Source organism: Candoia aspera, chromosome 1 (assembly GCF_035149785.1).
Source record: "Candoia aspera isolate rCanAsp1 chromosome 1, rCanAsp1.hap2, whole genome shotgun sequence".
NCBI classification, from domain to species: Eukaryota; Metazoa; Chordata; class Lepidosauria; order Squamata; family Boidae; genus Candoia; species Candoia aspera.
In genome coordinates, this window is record NC_086153.1 from 151,674,003 (window position 1) to 151,691,578 (window position 17,576).

The following is a 17,576-nucleotide window of genomic DNA, read 5'->3' on the forward strand; positions in this document are numbered from 1 at the left end:
AATGTTATCTTTCTGTTGTGGACTTAAAATATATTTCACACAAACACACACACACACACACACATGCACAGACACATGGTCGCCCTGGCAACAGATCCTGCATCTCTCCATCAAAGTCATCTTCCTTACTCTTTGTGGGTCCCTTCCTGACTTCACCTATAGCTTGTGATATGGTATTCAGCATCCTCAGGTCTTTGGATGAACCTAAATTTGCATTTTGGATCCTGGCCCCAGCAAACATAACCCACTGTTGACAGTAGGTCAGAGCTGATGAGGAAAAGGAGGGGCTGAGTTTTTCTTCTCCCTGCTTACTTGCAAACAGAGCTAGTTAGGAGACAAAAGCAGTAAATGAGCAGAGCCTTGGGATATTAACGCTTCCAAGTGAAAGGAACAACTTCTTCTTTAGCCCTTAAAATTAGACTGACCACTTCTTAGGTTGGAAGCACTGATGTCATACATTTTCACAATGATATCCTATCCTCCCTTAGAAGTGTGCTTAGATGTAACTGCTCAAAAACATAGCCTCTGTGGAGAGGAGTATAGTTGGATATATGCATATGGAGTTAGGAGGCCCTTTCCATAGCACAAATAACCAGCTAAGAGTATAAACATCCAGCCTGACGCTAACAGGGAAAGGTGGGAAGGAATGAAGGTTCTCGGATTCCATGCAATGTGTAACATAGGTGGTATTTTTATGTCCTTCGATGACCCTTCCCACTCCAGCATTGTAACAGCCTGATACTCATACAAAGTTATTCTGAAGAATCAATCCAATCAAGGGCCTTCAGTAGAGAGAAATGATTTTTTTGTCCATGAAAATTTTCATATCCAATGGATCTGGGCCAACCATCACCTAGCAGTCTCCCATCAAATCCATTTGGGAGGATTGAGGGAATCTCCGGAAAAGCAGGCACGATGGCAGTGGAGGCTTCAAGAGGACAGAGAAAAATCAGTTCCTCATTCCTGTCGGCAAGTCAGGTGCTTCTGCTACCTGGATGAAATGCTGAATTTAAATCTTTTCTCTTCCTAAAAATACAGTCCCAATTTTAAGGATTTTTTGTAGTGGTTTGATATTTTTCCTGGAGTTTTAAATACTGAAAAATATTTTCTGATTGTCTGCTTCAATTGGAGAGGAAATTTCACAAGGAGAAAACAATACTAAAGCAAAACAATTTGAAAACCTTTTCTTCTAACTTTTTGGAAAAAAAATAGGAGGAATAGGGAAAAAAATCACAATGGTAAACAGTTTATGACAATGGTCTATATTTGCCGATCTCATTAACCTGATTTATTTTATAGAATAATCAAAAGCAGGATTTTTATAAGACACTAGGTGTGTGTTATATTGCTCAGTGTGTGGTGTCTTACATTTTTTGCACAGACACACTGACAGTAATATGGTAGCCATGAGAAAGACCCCGCTTGTTGCACTCAGGGCAGCAAAGATAGATCTGTAGCTGGACTTTGTTACAAAGGTGCTGCATGGAGTATTACGCTCATTCCAGCCTGTAGTTCGGCTTGATCCTGCCTTGTTCCAAGCAATTATACATACCTGGTAGGTGGAACCGGGCAGAAGTTTATACAGAGTGTATCGCCTAGTGGTGGCATAAATCTCTCCAGAATTTGTGTAATTTTTCTTGCTGCCTTTAGGACGGTAGGCAAGCTGGTAGAATCTTACTACAGAATTTGGGGAACACCAGTGAATCTGGGCTGAAGTGTCCCCTATTTCAGATACTTCATGAAACCTTGGTGGATCTGGGATGGTGAATTCATCAGACATGCCTGGGCACAAGCAGGAAGACAACTTCTGGAGGTCAACACAAGGCTTCTGGAGATGTCTGCATGGATCATAATCACAAAGACCCATGGTCTGGGCTACAGATACCACTTGCTGGTTTTCGTAGTCATAGTCATCTGCATAATCTGGTAGACTATTAGTAGATGCAAGGTTTGGAAGGTAGATAGACTTGGTGGGATCCTGAGGGGATAGATGGTTCTGATTTGAATCTGTTATACTGTGTGGAATGAACAAATCACTGGGAACTTCAGAAGAAGGTGTTCCTGCCACTTCAGTTGTAAAACTGTGTAAAGCAGACTGGTGCAGTGTTGTGATATTTTGTTTCCTTTTGTTCATTTCAGTTGTACTCACTAAAGGTTGCTCAGTAGAGAATTTCCCCAGGATTGTTGAGTAAGCTGTAGTAAGAGGTGCAGTAGTCAATGGGTGGTCAGTAAATCTATGAACTGCTTGCTCTTTGTAAGCAAGAATGTCTGCCTTGCTTGAATCCTTCCTTGTTAGATCTCCCCAGGTAAGAGGTGTACTCTGTGGCATGAAAGAATCACTGAGGGACTTTTGAGGCAACGTATTGGAGCTGGGCAATGTGCCTGTAATGATGCTGGTAGAGGTGTGGTAAAGTTTGCCTTGAACAAAAGATGAGGCAGAATGAGTGGTTGCCTGAGCTTGACACTCATCACAGAATTTGGATAACAGCATAGATGAAGATGTTCCTTTCTCTTCTGGAGAAAAATAGCACATGGTTTCTGATGCCCTAAGATAATGTAGTAAAGACCAAGTCAAAGTGTGCTATGAGGAAGTGGAAAGATGTAACATGTAAAATGCCACAATAGTCCTATGTCCCTCATTTGTGTAACTGTATTTTTGTGTGAATAGTTTTTAGGATTGTAGTTCCAGTATAAAGGTTCAGCTTGGCCTCTTACATCATTATGTTATGACTATCTTGGGCTCTGAGGAAGTAGGAGGAATAGTTCTATCTAGACATATGATAGAACATAAATCCCTTGTGTAAAAGAGGCTCTAGGAAGTCAGTCTATGGCACTGTCTCAACCTTGGCAACTTGAAGATGTGTGAACTCCCAACTCCCAGAATTCCCCAGCCAGCTTGCTGGCTGGGGAATTCTGGGAATTGAAGTCCACAAAATATTGGTGTATGGTGATCAAAACCCAAAGAATCAAGTTTCTAAGTCTGGAATGCACAACTGCTGTGGGGCTAAGGATATATGGCTTCTGAGTGGCATGCTAGGAGGATGACCTCAGAATGGGTGGAAACAAGAATTAAAAGTAGGTCATAAAACACAGTTAATACGATATCTTCCTTTGAAGTTCCTTCCTGCCATATTAAAAGTTCTAATTTGGTAATAACTTTTCAAAGCCCTCCACAGGCTGCACCAAGGCTTTGAAGACTGGAATGTTAAGTTGTGCCCTTCTAATCCAAACTGATACACATTGTAGTTACAGCCTATTCCTGCTCCCCATTCCTACTACCAGTTTCTATCATATGAAACCAATATAGGAGAACTCCATAATTAATGTTTGAGCGTAGGCCTTACTGTTTGTATGTTGATTCATTTCGACAGGTCAATCAAAAGTAACAGTTAAAATGAAACAAAACTTTATAATACTTTTGAGTTATTTTTGTTTCAGATTTTTGAGATTCTCAGTGGCTGCCAATTATTTGCCGCAGTAAATAACTGGGTGATTTGATTGACTAACTTAAAAGCCTTAAGTGAGAACTGTCTCTAGTTGTCAGATCCTTATCATTCACACCCATTTAATGTGCAAGACACCAGTGCTCAATCTGTTTGTCACTGGTATGCAAGATGTGATGGGAATCAAACTACAACTGATGGGCCTATGTTTCCCTATCCAGGAGTTATAACCTTTCAAAAATGGCAAAATAGGGCTAGAAAACATAAGATATGATGCCTCTTTATAAAATGAAATTCATTCACTTGCCTTTGGTACATATTGCTGTTTGCTTTTCAGTCTTCTTTTAGACCTTGCTGATTCAAGAAATGTTCTTTACAATTTTTTTTAAAAATCTGCACAACAATGACAGCCTTAAAATGCCTTGGGACCCCAGGTTACACAACTCCTGTCTTTTTACAAAGGTAATTTGGCCCTGTAACTGGAGTTATCTTCATTCTCATAACTCTTCTTACCTCTGTAGAACTACTGTGTCTGGATTCGAGAACAACCAAGAAATTGCACAATGACAAACCAAAGGATTTCCATAGAGGTTGACAGAAAGGGTGTGTGATGAAGTAAGATTCCATGGGCTGAAGTTGCTCAAGTTACAACTAGGAAAAAATAAAAGAAACAGGCAATTTAGCATCTGTATTATTGTTCGCTTTATTGTCATAAATGGTGGAGGGTGATTATATTATATACTTTTTTTCTTTATTATACATCTCTTCTTCACTTTGCAGCCTCCTTGACTTTCAGATATGAAAAACAAGAGGTCTCATGAAGTTTCTGCTTGGGATTTATCTTAAGCATATGAAGCCCAGATGGCTGGAGACTGCTGGAGAGATGATTATAAAATGAAATATGGGTTCTCTTTAATGATGCATGTGCAAGGAGCCCCCATCCCAGCTATGAGAGTTACCAATTTTTTCTTCATGTTTGAAAAAAAAATCAAAAGTAACTCATTTTCCATCAAATGCAGGAGTATTTTTCAGCAGGAGACTGATGAAAAATACCAGATTATTGAACTATATCCTTGTAGCTGAATCAAAATAATTACAAATTTCACTTAATAGATTAAGGAATGAATGAAGGCATTTAGAAGGAATGTTCTGATTACTTTCATCCAACTTGATGTCCTCTAGTTGCGTCAGTCTAACAAATCCCCATCCCCAGTCTACACAGTCAGTCGGTTAAGCAAAATGGACTTTGTAGCCCAATAGGTTTAGAGGGGAGCAGTTGAAAGCTCAGTTAATATAGACTCCTGCTAGCAAGTAGACACAGAAAATCTTACTTTTTAAATATTAGGAAGGTCACATGAGGCATGTGGTGGAATGACTCCGTTTCCACTAGACTTAGTGCACGAGAATCTTGGCAGTTCAGTTCTCTTAACATGGGCACATTGTGGAAGACAGCTGGATCCAGTCTTCTTAGCTTGGGCATTTGTGTTAGGTAGAAGGAGGTGAGCTGTGGCAGATCTTTGATCCAGTCCTCGTGAACTGGGAAGAAGAAGAAGAAGGTCAGATCAAACAAAGGACACACTTAAAGCGATACTGACTTGATGGCAGGGGTGGGACTTGTGGACGTCCAGATGCTGAAATTCCCAGTGGAATTTCTAATTAATTCTCACTTGGAGGACACACCCTTCCTTACCTCTGCTCCAGGGAACTGTATGTTCAGTCATCTGTGCCTGTCAATATTTTTAAAGCAAACTATTTTGCAGCTGCAATCATTCTCTAGAGATGAAGGGGAATAATTCTGTGAAGAAGGAATTGGTTCTAAGGTCATCATTTGCCCTTTCTGTCTCCCTACTGTATGTGTGATAGAAGTGAATAGAGAACTTTTGAATAATTATTAACTAGTTTACAGGTTTATATTAATGACATGTAATCATAATCATCACATTAAAATACCGTTTAGAGCAGTATTTTAATGTGATGGGGAATTCTGGGAGTTGAAGTCCACACAGCTTGAGGTTGCTGAGGCTGAGAAACACTGGCTTGGAGAACAGACGGAACTGAGATGTTTTTTATCCAAGAATAATCTCTGGATCAAATCAGACATCCCTGCCATACTTTTCTAGATTAAGATAACCAGTGCAAATTTATTATGTGTTCACGGCATAAGAGAAAATTTGGCACTAGTGGAAAAAAAGAAGCTGGCATTTCACTGCCTCTGCATCATACAAATGGCTCCCCCTTCCCAAATTACTGTTCATGCTACTGTCTAAAATCCTGTCCCTTTGCAGGTTGTCTTATGATGTTAGAGCGCAGTTTGCTCTAAAATTTGGGACAGTGGCGTGGAGTGGAGAAGTGTAAAGGAAACTATGCTAAAAGCTGGAGCCCTCCAGTGCTGTGACTGTCATGCTCACAACTGACCGTGGTGGATGGTGCTGTGGGAATTGTCATTCGAAGTATCTGTTGACACTGGGTTGCTTACTGAATGAAAAGGCAATGCATATATGCTATTAGCCATTGCCAAGAGTACACATCCACAGATGTTCTACCAGGTAAGAATACTTTGCATAAAACGTGGGTATTATTTAGAAATCCTAAAATATAGCTATCAGGAGGTAAAAAGAGTATCGGAGTCCCTCTTTGGGGGGAGACGGGTGGTAGTAAAAATTCTGGGAAATAAACAAAATAAATAAAAATAGCTTAGAATCCTAATGGGAGCTGCAATACTAAACTTACCCATCCTTGATTTTTAAAAGTGAAACTTTTTATGTTGCCCTCCTAAACTCTCCTGAGAATCTCATTGAACATTACTTTTGAGTAGTTATATAGAATTATTGTAAATGTTTAAATGCAATGTAAGCAGAGCATTAGGAATCTTTTCAAAATTAATCTCATTTGCACACATGCATGCATTATTATTGCTACTGTTATTGATTTGTCTTGAAAAAGTGAAAGAAGTTCCTTCAAATGGAAAATTCACCCAAATGACTAATGCTGTCTACATATTCAGATTTAAGCACTGGAATGCAAATTCTAAGTTTCCAATTAAAACTGAATGCAGCCTTCCCCAACTTTGCTATTATGGATCTCCCATTATCCCAGGCAAGTTAAGGTTAAGAAATGTAGTTTAGCATACCTAGAGTGCTACCTTGGGAAAGACCTCTTTTTGCCAAAGTCTTCTGTAAGATTTTAGAAAACTTCACAATCAAATTTTACAACTCGCCTCCCCCTCCCCACCCAATTTGGTTAGGCTTGGTGCTTCTCCACTCAGATTTTGACACTTACTCCTCTCCAGGAAGGTTGCACTGAGGTCAAGCACACTGATAGCAGCTTTTCTAGTTTCTTCAATGGAATCTCGGTCATGGAACATGTTCATTGCAAAAGCAGATTCCCGAATCCCTACTTTCTCATCTTTTCCCAGCCATGTGGATGACAGGTTCAGGAAATGCAGCTGAGGATAGCAGGAGAAGGCAAAAGGCTGGATTTCTCTGATAGGATTTCCCGCTAGAGACAACCACCTCAGATTGTCCAAAGAAGAAGTCACGCAGGCAGGTACAACTGAGAGCAAATTGAAGCTCAGATCCATGAACTGAAGATTGCTGAGACTTCCGGTCCCCCATATCACCCTATGGATCTGATTCTGTCTCAGAGAGAGGATTTGCAGCTTGGTCAGATAAGCCACATCTTGACTATTTAATTCTGGCAGAAGATTGATGCTCAAATCCAGATGTTCCAGAAGCTTTGGCAGACATTCAGGGAAGGAAGTTAGATGCTGATTTTGCATGCGCAAGGTGGTTGGTATCTGGTTCCTCAGTTCCTCACAAGGCAGGCTAGTGAGGTTGATGTTCTCCTTCCAGACATTCTGATTAACCAGCTGGAAGAGTGCCTTCACATCTCTCTCTGTGGCAGAACTTGCCTCCTCTGTGGGCCTAGCAGTGATGATTCTTACAAGCAACACTACACAGGCCAGGAGGCTGAACATTGTGGTCCTTTAAAAGCACCTTGGCTGTAAAGAGGGAGTTGTTTTCAAAGGATAGGCTGAGGGAAGAAAGCAATACTGAGTGCTACCAAAAGGTAATTCTCATAAAAGTACCCACTATTTACTGTACTGTTTAATAAATTAACCCTGTGCTAAACCTGCCTTGCAATTTCTCAAAAGTTTCCCTTCCTTGGAAAAAAGCTTTTGTTTTCCTACTTTATTCTCAGGGGGCTCATAAACTTTCAAATTTCTTTTGCGAGTTTGAGCTTACTTTATAATTGAAGGTGATGGCATGGGCTACAGCCAGTTTATTCTTTGTAGGTGCACATCCTTCACTCTGAAACCTTCCTGGCCCTCCATGCTTCTTAATCTGTAAGGAGTGCCCTCCTACTGCTTTCTTTGGGGTTTTAATGGAAGTACAGAAAGCTAGGGAGATGGGAAACTGCTGAAGAGATGATTATACAATGCTGCTGGCCAATCATACACATACTTCTTAGCCAACATATAAGTGCAAGAGCGCTCCATTCTCCATTTCTAAAGCACATTCTCTTTACTTAAATTGAAAAAGGCAAGCAGCTTTTTCTGTGTGCACTGGAATAAATACATTTTAGATATTATATCACTGTATTGACTCTTGTAAAGTCAATAACAGATTCTGTCAACCCCAAAGGGGTGATTGTTGTTCAACGGCTATGCTGCACTGCCTCCAGATGAGCACTGAAAGCCCCAAAGACTGATTTTACAGGCCCTTTGCAACACTCTGAAAATCGAAGTCCTCTCTACTGGAATGAATCTTGTAGGTGAAGTCTATGTCGGGAAGCTAAATGTCAATTAACTCACTTGCCTTCTCGTTCAGAAAGTAAGCCTCGGTCCTCCTGCAGGTCACGAGGCACAGAACAACGCCAGGAACATACAGCCCTTTGACTGGAGCAAGAGAAGAAGGTGCACTTGCAGAATTCCCCTTTCAAGTGGAAGCGAGAAGGGCTCACCTGTGCAGCCTCTGGTTGGTGCCAAACCCTACTGTCAACCTCTGTGCTAGTCAATCTCCTCTTTCATTTAGCCAGCTTAGATCGCGAACATCCTCCTCCTGACCAAGGAAAAACATCCTGGCTTCCTCTTCTCCATCAGTAGCTGTTTGTACTTACCTAGCAGCACAGTGTGTCTTGGGGAGAGCTTCGGTGTCGGCCCCTCTCCCTGAATTCCCCAGCACTTGCTTTATGCATTCCAGTGACTCAGAGCTGACGCACCAGTGGCTGTGCTCACTTGCTCCTGGCCCCTTCACCCCCCTAAACCTCTACTGTCTGTTGGTGGGTGTGAGAGATGTGTTGTTCTACATCTCCCCAGATGCCAGGCCAGCCCACCCCCCACCCCCATAGCCTCATCCCTCCAGCACCCCCACCCTCATTCCTTTAGCAAGGTGGGCAGCTCCATTCACTAGCTGGTTGCTTCCTGCCTGCCTGCCTGGCTGGCTTGGTGGGGGAGAAACACTGCAGCATCATCGGTTCCTTCTGCAGCCAGGAGAGAGAGAGAGAAAGAGAGAAAGAGGGGGCGGGAGAGAAAAGATGAAAGCTTGATGGGGAGGGTAGGCTGGTCTGCTGGTAAGCCGTCCGAAGGCTTTTCTCCCCAAAGAAGCAAACTATCTTGTTTCAACTTCCCCGCAGCCATTGTTCACAAAGGAACAAATCGTGTGATGGCTGACGGTTTTTGTGAACTGAGCTAATAGCTGTATAGTCAACAAGCCATGGCTAAGCAGACAATTGCTTACCTCAATGTGGGAATGCAGTCTGCAAATGCAAGCAGAATGCTGTATAATATATGCGGATAAGAGCCTCCACTGTTTTAAAAAGAAAGGGGGGGGGGAAGGATGGTGAAGGTGACAGAGGGTGGTTAAAAAGATGCCAGACCCTTACTCGGCTTAGCTATTTTTTTGTTGTGTGCTGTGTGTAGAAATCTAAAATGGAAGGAGGAAAGGTAAAGGAGGGGGCCTGTTAGTGGGGAAAAACAGCAGGCAGCCATGTTCAAAGGGAAACCAGCAGTTGAGGGGCAGGATTTATGAGTTCATGGAACAGCCTTTCGCAGCAGGAGAATGCCTTCCCCAGGACCCTGAGAGCGGATGCTAATATCCCCTTATCTTCGCCCATGTCAATCAGTATCAAGCAAGCTTTGAGACATACCAGCCTGCCCACACGTGTGAGGGAGATAGCTTAATGGAGCTGTCTGGAGACATTTGGTTCTGTCCCCCTGCTGTAAACAGACCAGCTTGTACTTTTGGAACAACCTTTTAAAGCTATGACAGTAAACAGGTATTGCCTAACACTGTCCAACTATCTTACCAGGTCTACAAGCTTGCAGCTGCAGTCATTGTCCAAGGAAAACAAAGCCCAAAATTGCACACTGAAGTAAGAGGGCACGCATTTTGAGAAATTGCAGGCTATAAACATATTTGGACAAGGCACCTCCTCGCCTGGTTCTACATGGCTGTTTAACCATGGTCCAAGATTTATCTGAGATTCAACACTGCAGCTACCCATCAAGCTTATGAACCCACCTGGGCTTCAGAGACACTGACAATAAAGGAGATGTTGCATTTTGGTGCTTTGATTTTCAGCATACCACCATTGCATTAATTTGGTTGTAATAGACAAAAAGTGAGATAGGGCAGGGACCTTGGCAGGCACCAAGAAAGTTGATAATTGAGAGCCCTTGGTGCCATGTTGTGGAATGTAAGTTTGTGTATCATGCGAATTGGCATGTGAGTGTTAATGTCCAGACTATAATAGGAATCAGTTACATTAGCTTACGATAACTATACTAATTCCCCACACTGGAAATACTCCTCCTTCCACAAGTTACAACAACAAACAATACCAAGCCACACAACACACAGACAGACTCAACCGCAGTTTCAACTGGGAAACTGTGAGCATCCTAGACCAAGCCAAATCTGAAAAGGCTAAGGAATTCCTGGAAGCTTGGCGTTCAGACTGATCAGCCCTCAATAGAGATAAACCACATTTACACACCATTCTGAAGAGTCAATAAAAAGCTAAGAAGGAAACAAAAAGAACAGAAGCCTTCCTCTCCAGCAGCCGACACCCAGATAAGCAGGGATTCACACCAGGCAAACAATCTAGCAGAAAACAATACCCTAATCAAGGAACTACCAAGGAGAAAACCACACCCCCACAACACTGGCAGGGCAAGATACTGTATATAAACAGAGAGTAAACCCCCACACTCACACTGAGGATGTTACCTAGTTGGGTAATGAAGTGTCTGCAAGCAAACCACCAAGCTCAGAGAGCACCAAGGACTCCACAGTTCAACCCTGAGCTACCTACAGTACAGTATATTCCCTTCTATTGGAATACAAAGCCATATCAAACAATAACATACATTTATCTCCTGACCCATCCTCCTGTTCTGATGGTCCAAGGGCAGAAAGCCTCAATCTTTTGTGGCTGGTTTACTTTGAAATGTTGGAAAATGTGGTGGATGTACAGCAGTGTCCAAAGGGGACCAAGAAGAAGTCATAGTGACACAAGTGGTGTGCCTTTCCTATATGTGGTGTGGTATCACATGTACACCTAAAAGGGCCAGAGCTTGCAGCGCAATGCTGCAACACTACTTCAATCACACTAATGAAAACGAGAGCTTGTGAATGCACTCATAAAATGGCTATTGTGTGTGGTTTGCATGTGTATAATGGGGCAGCCCTTCAGCAAAGGATCGTTACCTTGTCATGGTACTGGAGCTTGAGCACCTCAATGATGCCATGAGCTAAACCGTGAAGGGCCACCCAAGATGGGAAGGTCATGACAGAGAGGTCAGACTAAATGCGATCCATGGGGAAGGTAACGGCAACCCACCCCAGTATTCTTGCCGTGAAAACTAAATGGATCAGTACAACCAGAGATATGTCGGTATACCATCGGAAGATGAGACCCCCAGGTCGGAAGATGGTCAAAATGCTACTGGGGAGGAACAGAGGATGAGTTCAACTAGCCCCAGATGTGATGACGCAGCTAGCTCAAAGCCGAAAGGACGGCTAGCAGCCGACAGTGCTGGTGGTGAATGGCGAATCCGATGTTCTAAGGATCAACACACCATTGGAACCTGGAATGTAAGACCTATGAGCCAGGGCAAATTGGATGTGGTTCTTGGTGAGATGTCAGGATTAAAGATAGACATTTTGGGCGTCAGTGAACTGAAATGGACTGGAATGGGCCACTTCACATCAAATGACCACCAGATCTACTACTGTGGACAAGAGGACCACAGAAGAAATGGAGTAGCCTTCATAATTAATAGTAAAGTGGCTAAAGCAGTGCTCGGATACAATCCAAAAAACGACAGAATGATCTCAGTTCGAATTCAGGGCAAGCTATCTAACATCACAGTGATCCAAATATACGCCCCAACCACAGATGCTGAAGAAGCTGAAGTAGAGCAGTTCTGTGAGGATCTGCAGCACCTACTGGACAACACGCCTAAAAGAGATGTTATTTTCATCACAGGAGACTGGAATGCTAAGGTGGGCAGTCAGATGACACCTGGAATTACAGGTAAGCATGGCCTGGAAGAACAAAACGAAGCAGGACATAGGCTGATAGAATTTTGCCGAGACAACTCACTCTGCATAACAAACACTCTCTTCCAACAACCTAAGAGACGGCTTTATACATGGACTTTCCCAGATGGACAACACTGAAATCAGATTGACTACATCTTTTGCAGCCAAAGGTGGTGGACATCTATACAGTCGATAAAAACAAGACCTGGAGATGACTGTAGTTCAGATCACGAACCTCTTCTTGCACAATTTAGGATCAGACTAAAGAGATTAGGGAAGACCCACAGATCAGCTAGATATGAGCTCACTAATATTCCTAAGGAATATGCAGTGGAGGTGAAGAATAGATTTAAGGGAATAGATTTAGTAGATAGGGTCCCGGAAGAACTATGGACAGAAGTTCGCAACATTGTTCAGGAGGCGGCAACAAAATACATCCCAAAGAAAGAGAAAACCAAGAAGGCAAAGTGGCTGTCTGCTGAGACACTAGAAGTAGCCCAAGAGAGAAGGAAAGCAAAAGGCAACAGTGATAGGGGGAGATATGCCCAATTAAACGCAAAATTCCAGAGGTTAGCCAGAAGAGATAAGGAATTATTTTTAAACAAGCAATGCGTGGAAGTGGAAGAAGACAATAGAATAGGAAGGACAAGAGACCTCTTCCAGAAAATTAGAAACATCGGAGGTAAATTCCAGGGAAAAATGGGTATGATCAAAAACAAAGATGGCAAGGACCTAACAGAAGAAGAAGAGATCAAGAAAAGGTGGCAAGAATATACGGAAGACCTGTATAGGAAGGATAACAATATTGGGGATAGCTTTGACGGTGTGGTCAGTGAGCTAGAGCCAGACATCCTGAAGAATGAGGTTGAGCGGGCCTTAAGAAGCATTGCTAATAACAAGGCAGCAGGAGACGACAGCATCCCAGCTGAACTGTTCAAAATCTTGCAAGATGATGCTGTCAAGGTTGTTGTTGTTGTTTATTCATTTAGTTGCTTCCGACTCTTCGTGACTTCATGGACCAGCCCACGCCAGAGCTTCCTGTCGGTCGTCAACACCCCCAGCCCCCCCAGGGACGAGTCCGTCACCTCTAGAATATCATCCATCCATCTTGCCCTTGGTCGGCCCCTCTTCCTTTTGCCTTCCACTCTCCCTAGCATCAGCATCTTCTCCAGGGTGTCCTGTCTTCTCATTATGTGGCCAAAGTATTTCAGTTTTGCCTTTAATATCATTCCCTCAAGTGAGCAGTCTGGCTTTATTTCCTGGAGGATGGACTGGTTTGATCTTCTTGCAGTCCAAGGCACTCTCAGAATTTTCCTCCAACACTACAGTTCAAAAGCATCAATCTTCCTTCTCTCAGCCTTCCTTATGGTCCAGCTCTCGCAGCCATATGTTACTACAGGGAACACCATTGCTTTAACTATGCGGGCCTTTGTTGTCAGTGTGATGTCTCTGCTCTTAACTATTTTATCGAGATTTGTCATTGCTCTTCTCCCAAGGATTAAGCGTCTTCTGATTTCCTGACTGCAGTCAGCATCTGCAGTAATCTTTGCACCTAGGAATACAAAGTCTTTCACTGCTTCTACATTTTCTCCCTCTATTTGCCAGTTATCAATCAAGCTGGTTGCCATAATCTTGGTTTTTTTGAGGTTTAGCTGCAAGCCAGCTTTTGCACTTTCTTCTTTCACCTTCATCATAAGGCTCCTCAGTTCCTCTTCACTTTCAGCCATCAAAGTGGTATCATCTGCATATCTGAGATTGTTAATGTTTCTTCCAGAGATTTTAACTCCAGCCTTGGATTCCTCAAGCCCAGCTTGTTGCATGATGTGTTCTGCATACAAGTTGAATAGGTAGGGTGAGAGTATACAGCCCTGCCGTACTCCTTTCCCAATCTTAAACCAGTCCGTTGTTCCATGGTCTGTTCTTACTGCTGCTACTTGGTCGTTATACAGATTCTTCAGGAGGCATACAAGATGACTTGGTATCCCCATACCGCTAAGAACTTGCCACAATTTGTTATGGTCTACACAGTCAAAGGCTTTAGAATAGTCAATAAAACAGAAATAGATGTTTTTCTGAAACTCCCTGGCTGTCAAGGTAATGCATGCTATATGCCAGCAAATTTGGAAAACACAAGAATGGCCATCAGATTGGAAAAAATCAACTTATATCCCCATACCAAAAAAGGGGAACACTAAAGAATGTTCAAACTATCGAACAGTGGCACTCATTTCACATGCCAGTAAGGTAATGCTCAAGATCCTGCAAGGTAGACTTCAGCAATTCATGGAGCGAGAATTGCCAGATGTACAAGCTGGGTTTAGAAAAGGCAGAGGAACTAGGGACCAAATTGCCCATATCCGCTGGATAATGGAAAAAGCCAGGGAGTTTCAGAAAAACATCTATTTCTGTTTTATTGGCTATTCTAAAGCCTTTGACTGTGTGGACCATAACAAATTGTGGCAAGTTCTTAGTGGTATGGGGATACCAAGTCATCTTGTCTGCCTCCTGAAGAATCTGTATAACGACCAAGTAGCAACAGTAAGAACAGACCAAGGAACAACGGACTGGTTTAAGATTGGGAAAGGAGTACGGCAGGGCTATATACTCTCACCCTACCTATTCAACTTATATGCAGAACACATCATGCGACAAGCTGGGCTTGAGGAATCCAAGGCTGGAGTTAAAATCTCTGGAAGAAACATTAACAATCTCAGAAATGCAGATGATACCACTTTGATGGCTGAAAGCGAAGAGGAACTGAGGAGCCTTATGATGAAGGTGAAAGAAGAAAGTGCAAAAACTGGCTTGCAGCTAAACCTCAAAAAAAGCAAGATTATGGCAACCAGCTTGATTGATAACTGGCAAATAGAGGGAGAAAACGTAGAGGCAATGAAAGACTTTGTATTTCTAGGTGCGAAGATTACTGCAGATGCTGACTGCAGTCAGGAAATCAGAAGACGCTTAATTCTTGGGAGAAGAGCAATGACCAATCTCGATAAAATAGTTAAGAGCAGAGACATCACACTGACGACAAAGGCCCGCATAGTTAAAGCAATGGTGTTCCCCGTAGTAACATATGGCTGCGAGAGCTGGACCATAAGGAAGGCTGAGCGAAGGAAGATCGATGCTTTTGAACTGTAGTGTTGGAGGAAAATTCTGAGAGTGCCTTGGACTGCAAGAAGATCAAACCAGTCCATCCTCCAGGAAATAAAGCCAGACTGCTCACTTGAGGGAATGATATTAAAGGCAAAACTGAAATACTTTGGCCACATAATGAGAAGACAGGACAGCCTGGAGAAGATGTTGATGCTAGGGAGAGTGGAAGGCAAAAGGAAGAGGGGCCGACCAAGGGCATGATGGATGGATGATATTCTAGAAGTGACGGACTCGTCCCTGGGGGAGTTGGGGGTGTTGACGACCGACAGGAAGCTCTGGTGTGGGCTGGTCCATGAAGTCATGAAGAATCGGAAACAACTAAACGAATAAACAACAATGGGGCAGCCATGGAAACACAATCAGCATCTGCTCTACCAGGCCAACTGGCAGGGGCAATCCTGGCCGTTGCTTCCTAGCCCTTCCCGTAAGATGTTCCCATTTCTCCTGCCCCCTCTTTTATCTGTTTTTTTTCCCCTGGGCCTGCCTCGAAAGCACTGGCTTAAAGTTAATCTCCATTTTCATTTTCTGAAAATGATTCTGGCCCCTTGATTTGGAAATAAAGCCAATACTGGAAGCTGGTATTTTTCTTTGCAGGATGCCAACTTCCTTGAAAAAGAATTTAAACAAAACAGTTGGATAGATCAGGAAATCTGGCAAGCACCCATTAAAAAAATAAAGTGCAAGGCCAGGCTTTGCGGCAAGAAAATGGAATTACTACGTTTTGTGTTCCTTCCTGCAGTTTTCAGGATATTGCTCAAAAAGCAAAGGAATGTACTTACTTACCTCAGATAATAACAGGTAAGAAATCAATGATTTCTACATATTATTTATGTATCAACTTTAAGGCAAATTTGTTAATGAGGGAGTTGTAATAAAAATCATATGTCCAGATAGTAAAGCAATGAGGCAGACAGCCAGTTCTTTTTAAGGGTTTCTTAAGGGCTGAGAAAAAAGCACACATCTGAATTGTTCTAGATTATGCCTACTTCTTGTATTAAAGTGTTAGTTGATTTGTACGCAGCTTTCCCAAAGAATTGTGCCAAAAGTAGCTTGCAACAAGAAAAATGAGAACATATACTTATTTCTCTGGGCACATCCATTTGGGAGTTGTTACAATCCCAACAGATCTAGCAACCAGGTTGAGCAAGGCTGAATTGTAGGCTTAGCCATTAATGAAACAGTTTATATACAACTGCATTTTGATGCAACTGATGGTCCTACAGAGTGTTTCTGTATTGGAAGGCACGCTGGACTATAAAGTAGTCAACCCCAGTTTAGCACACCCAGAGAATTGGGATAACCAAATAAATGGTGGTGAAGTTAAAGATGGCTTCATGTGTTTTGTGAACATAGTCTTTGTTTGACGTTAATACTCAGGCTGGGGAGGGAGCATTCAATATCATGGGCCTGAAGCCCAAAATGGGACAGTGAGCAAGTGGCTGAGTACAAATTGTCAAAAAGAGGAAATGCAACAACTAAACAAGGCATATATTCACACAACCACTGTATATGCTGATGAAGAACTAAGTGACCTTCCTTGACTATACAAAAAAAGTATATTTACACTTCCTTTTAAAAACTATGTTAAGTGTCCTTGAGATGCTTCAGACATTTACATCAAAACAGGTTTTAAGATATTGCAGTGTTAATGAGCATATCAAGCTTCAGTCTCCACTATTGTATTTAAATTGTTTTCCATTTTGGGCTGAAAAATCTTCCCTACCATGCTGAGAACATTCTCTGAACTAAGTAACCAGCCAAGTCGATTTTTGGCCTGCTGGAAAGTGTAAAGTATATCACAGATGCTGGAACCCTTGAAGTAGTGGACCCTCTGTTCCAAGTCACCTAGGGCTGTACAAGATTGGAAATTTTTGATATGTTAATCAGTTTCAAAACTCTTTTATGTTATCTTTTGGGAATGGTATGACATTCTTTCAAGGGGAAATCAGCCAGCATCTTGGTTTTCCCAGAAAGCCCTGCTTAGTGGTGTTGTTTCCCTTTTGGGAAATTAAGAAAAAGGCTTTTGCCTTAAAAAAAATGTTGCTTCTTTTGCCACTGATTGGGGGTTCCCATTATAACTTGCTGATAATGTACAGGAAAAGGTTCATTTTGTAATCAAAAGGCTGAATCATTCCACAAAATAATTATTTGGTTTAGGCACAATAGGGTTTTTTGAATAGTAGCAAATAATTTATTCTTGCAGTATGCCATTTCCATTAAACAATATTGTAAAGCCTGAATTACTAGACTTCTTAATTGGTCTGCTTTTTTCCAAGAGATTTAAAAAGAAAACTAAAGATACTTCCTTCAAAAGCAAACCTAGTGGTTTAAAAGGTTCCCCATGCCAGATTTGTGGGAGGAAAAAGAGGGAATAAGAAATCAGCCTTGCAATTCTATGCCCAATTGTCACAAAAACATTTCTCCTCTTACT

At 42.2% G+C, this 17,576-nt stretch overlaps 1 protein-coding gene across 1 annotated transcript; it reads right to left on the bottom strand.

The window, feature by feature from the left end:
* Positions 1-1,229: 1,229 nt before the first annotated feature.
* LRRN4 (leucine rich repeat neuronal 4) lies at positions 1,230-7,941 on the bottom strand. Its single transcript, XM_063300293.1, has 5 exons — positions 7,907-7,941; positions 6,723-7,426; positions 4,775-4,979; positions 3,957-4,094; positions 1,230-2,546 (listed from the first exon to the last, which is right to left on the bottom strand). Exons 1-5 carry the CDS (start codon positions 7,939-7,941, stop codon positions 1,289-1,291), a joined length of 2,340 nt encoding a protein of 779 aa, XP_063156363.1. The 3' UTR covers positions 1,230-1,288.
* Between the last annotated feature and the right edge of the window lie 9,635 nt (positions 7,942-17,576).

What these genes read in the sequence shown, in the direction of transcription:
- LRRN4 (XM_063300293.1), bottom strand. Translation starts at nt 7,941, where the DNA reads ATGGAGCGCTCTTGCACTTATATGTTGGCTAAGAA. An exon ending in TGCAACCTTCCTGGAGAGGA is followed by an intron (nt 4,980 to 6,722) that starts GTAAGTGTCAAA and finishes TCTTCTTCCCAG; the next exon opens with TTCACGAGGACTGGATCAAA. An exon ending in GACACAGTAGTTCTACAGAG is followed by an intron (nt 2,547 to 3,956) that starts GTAAGAAGAGTT and finishes ACATTATCTTAG; the next exon opens with GGCATCAGAAACCATGTGCT.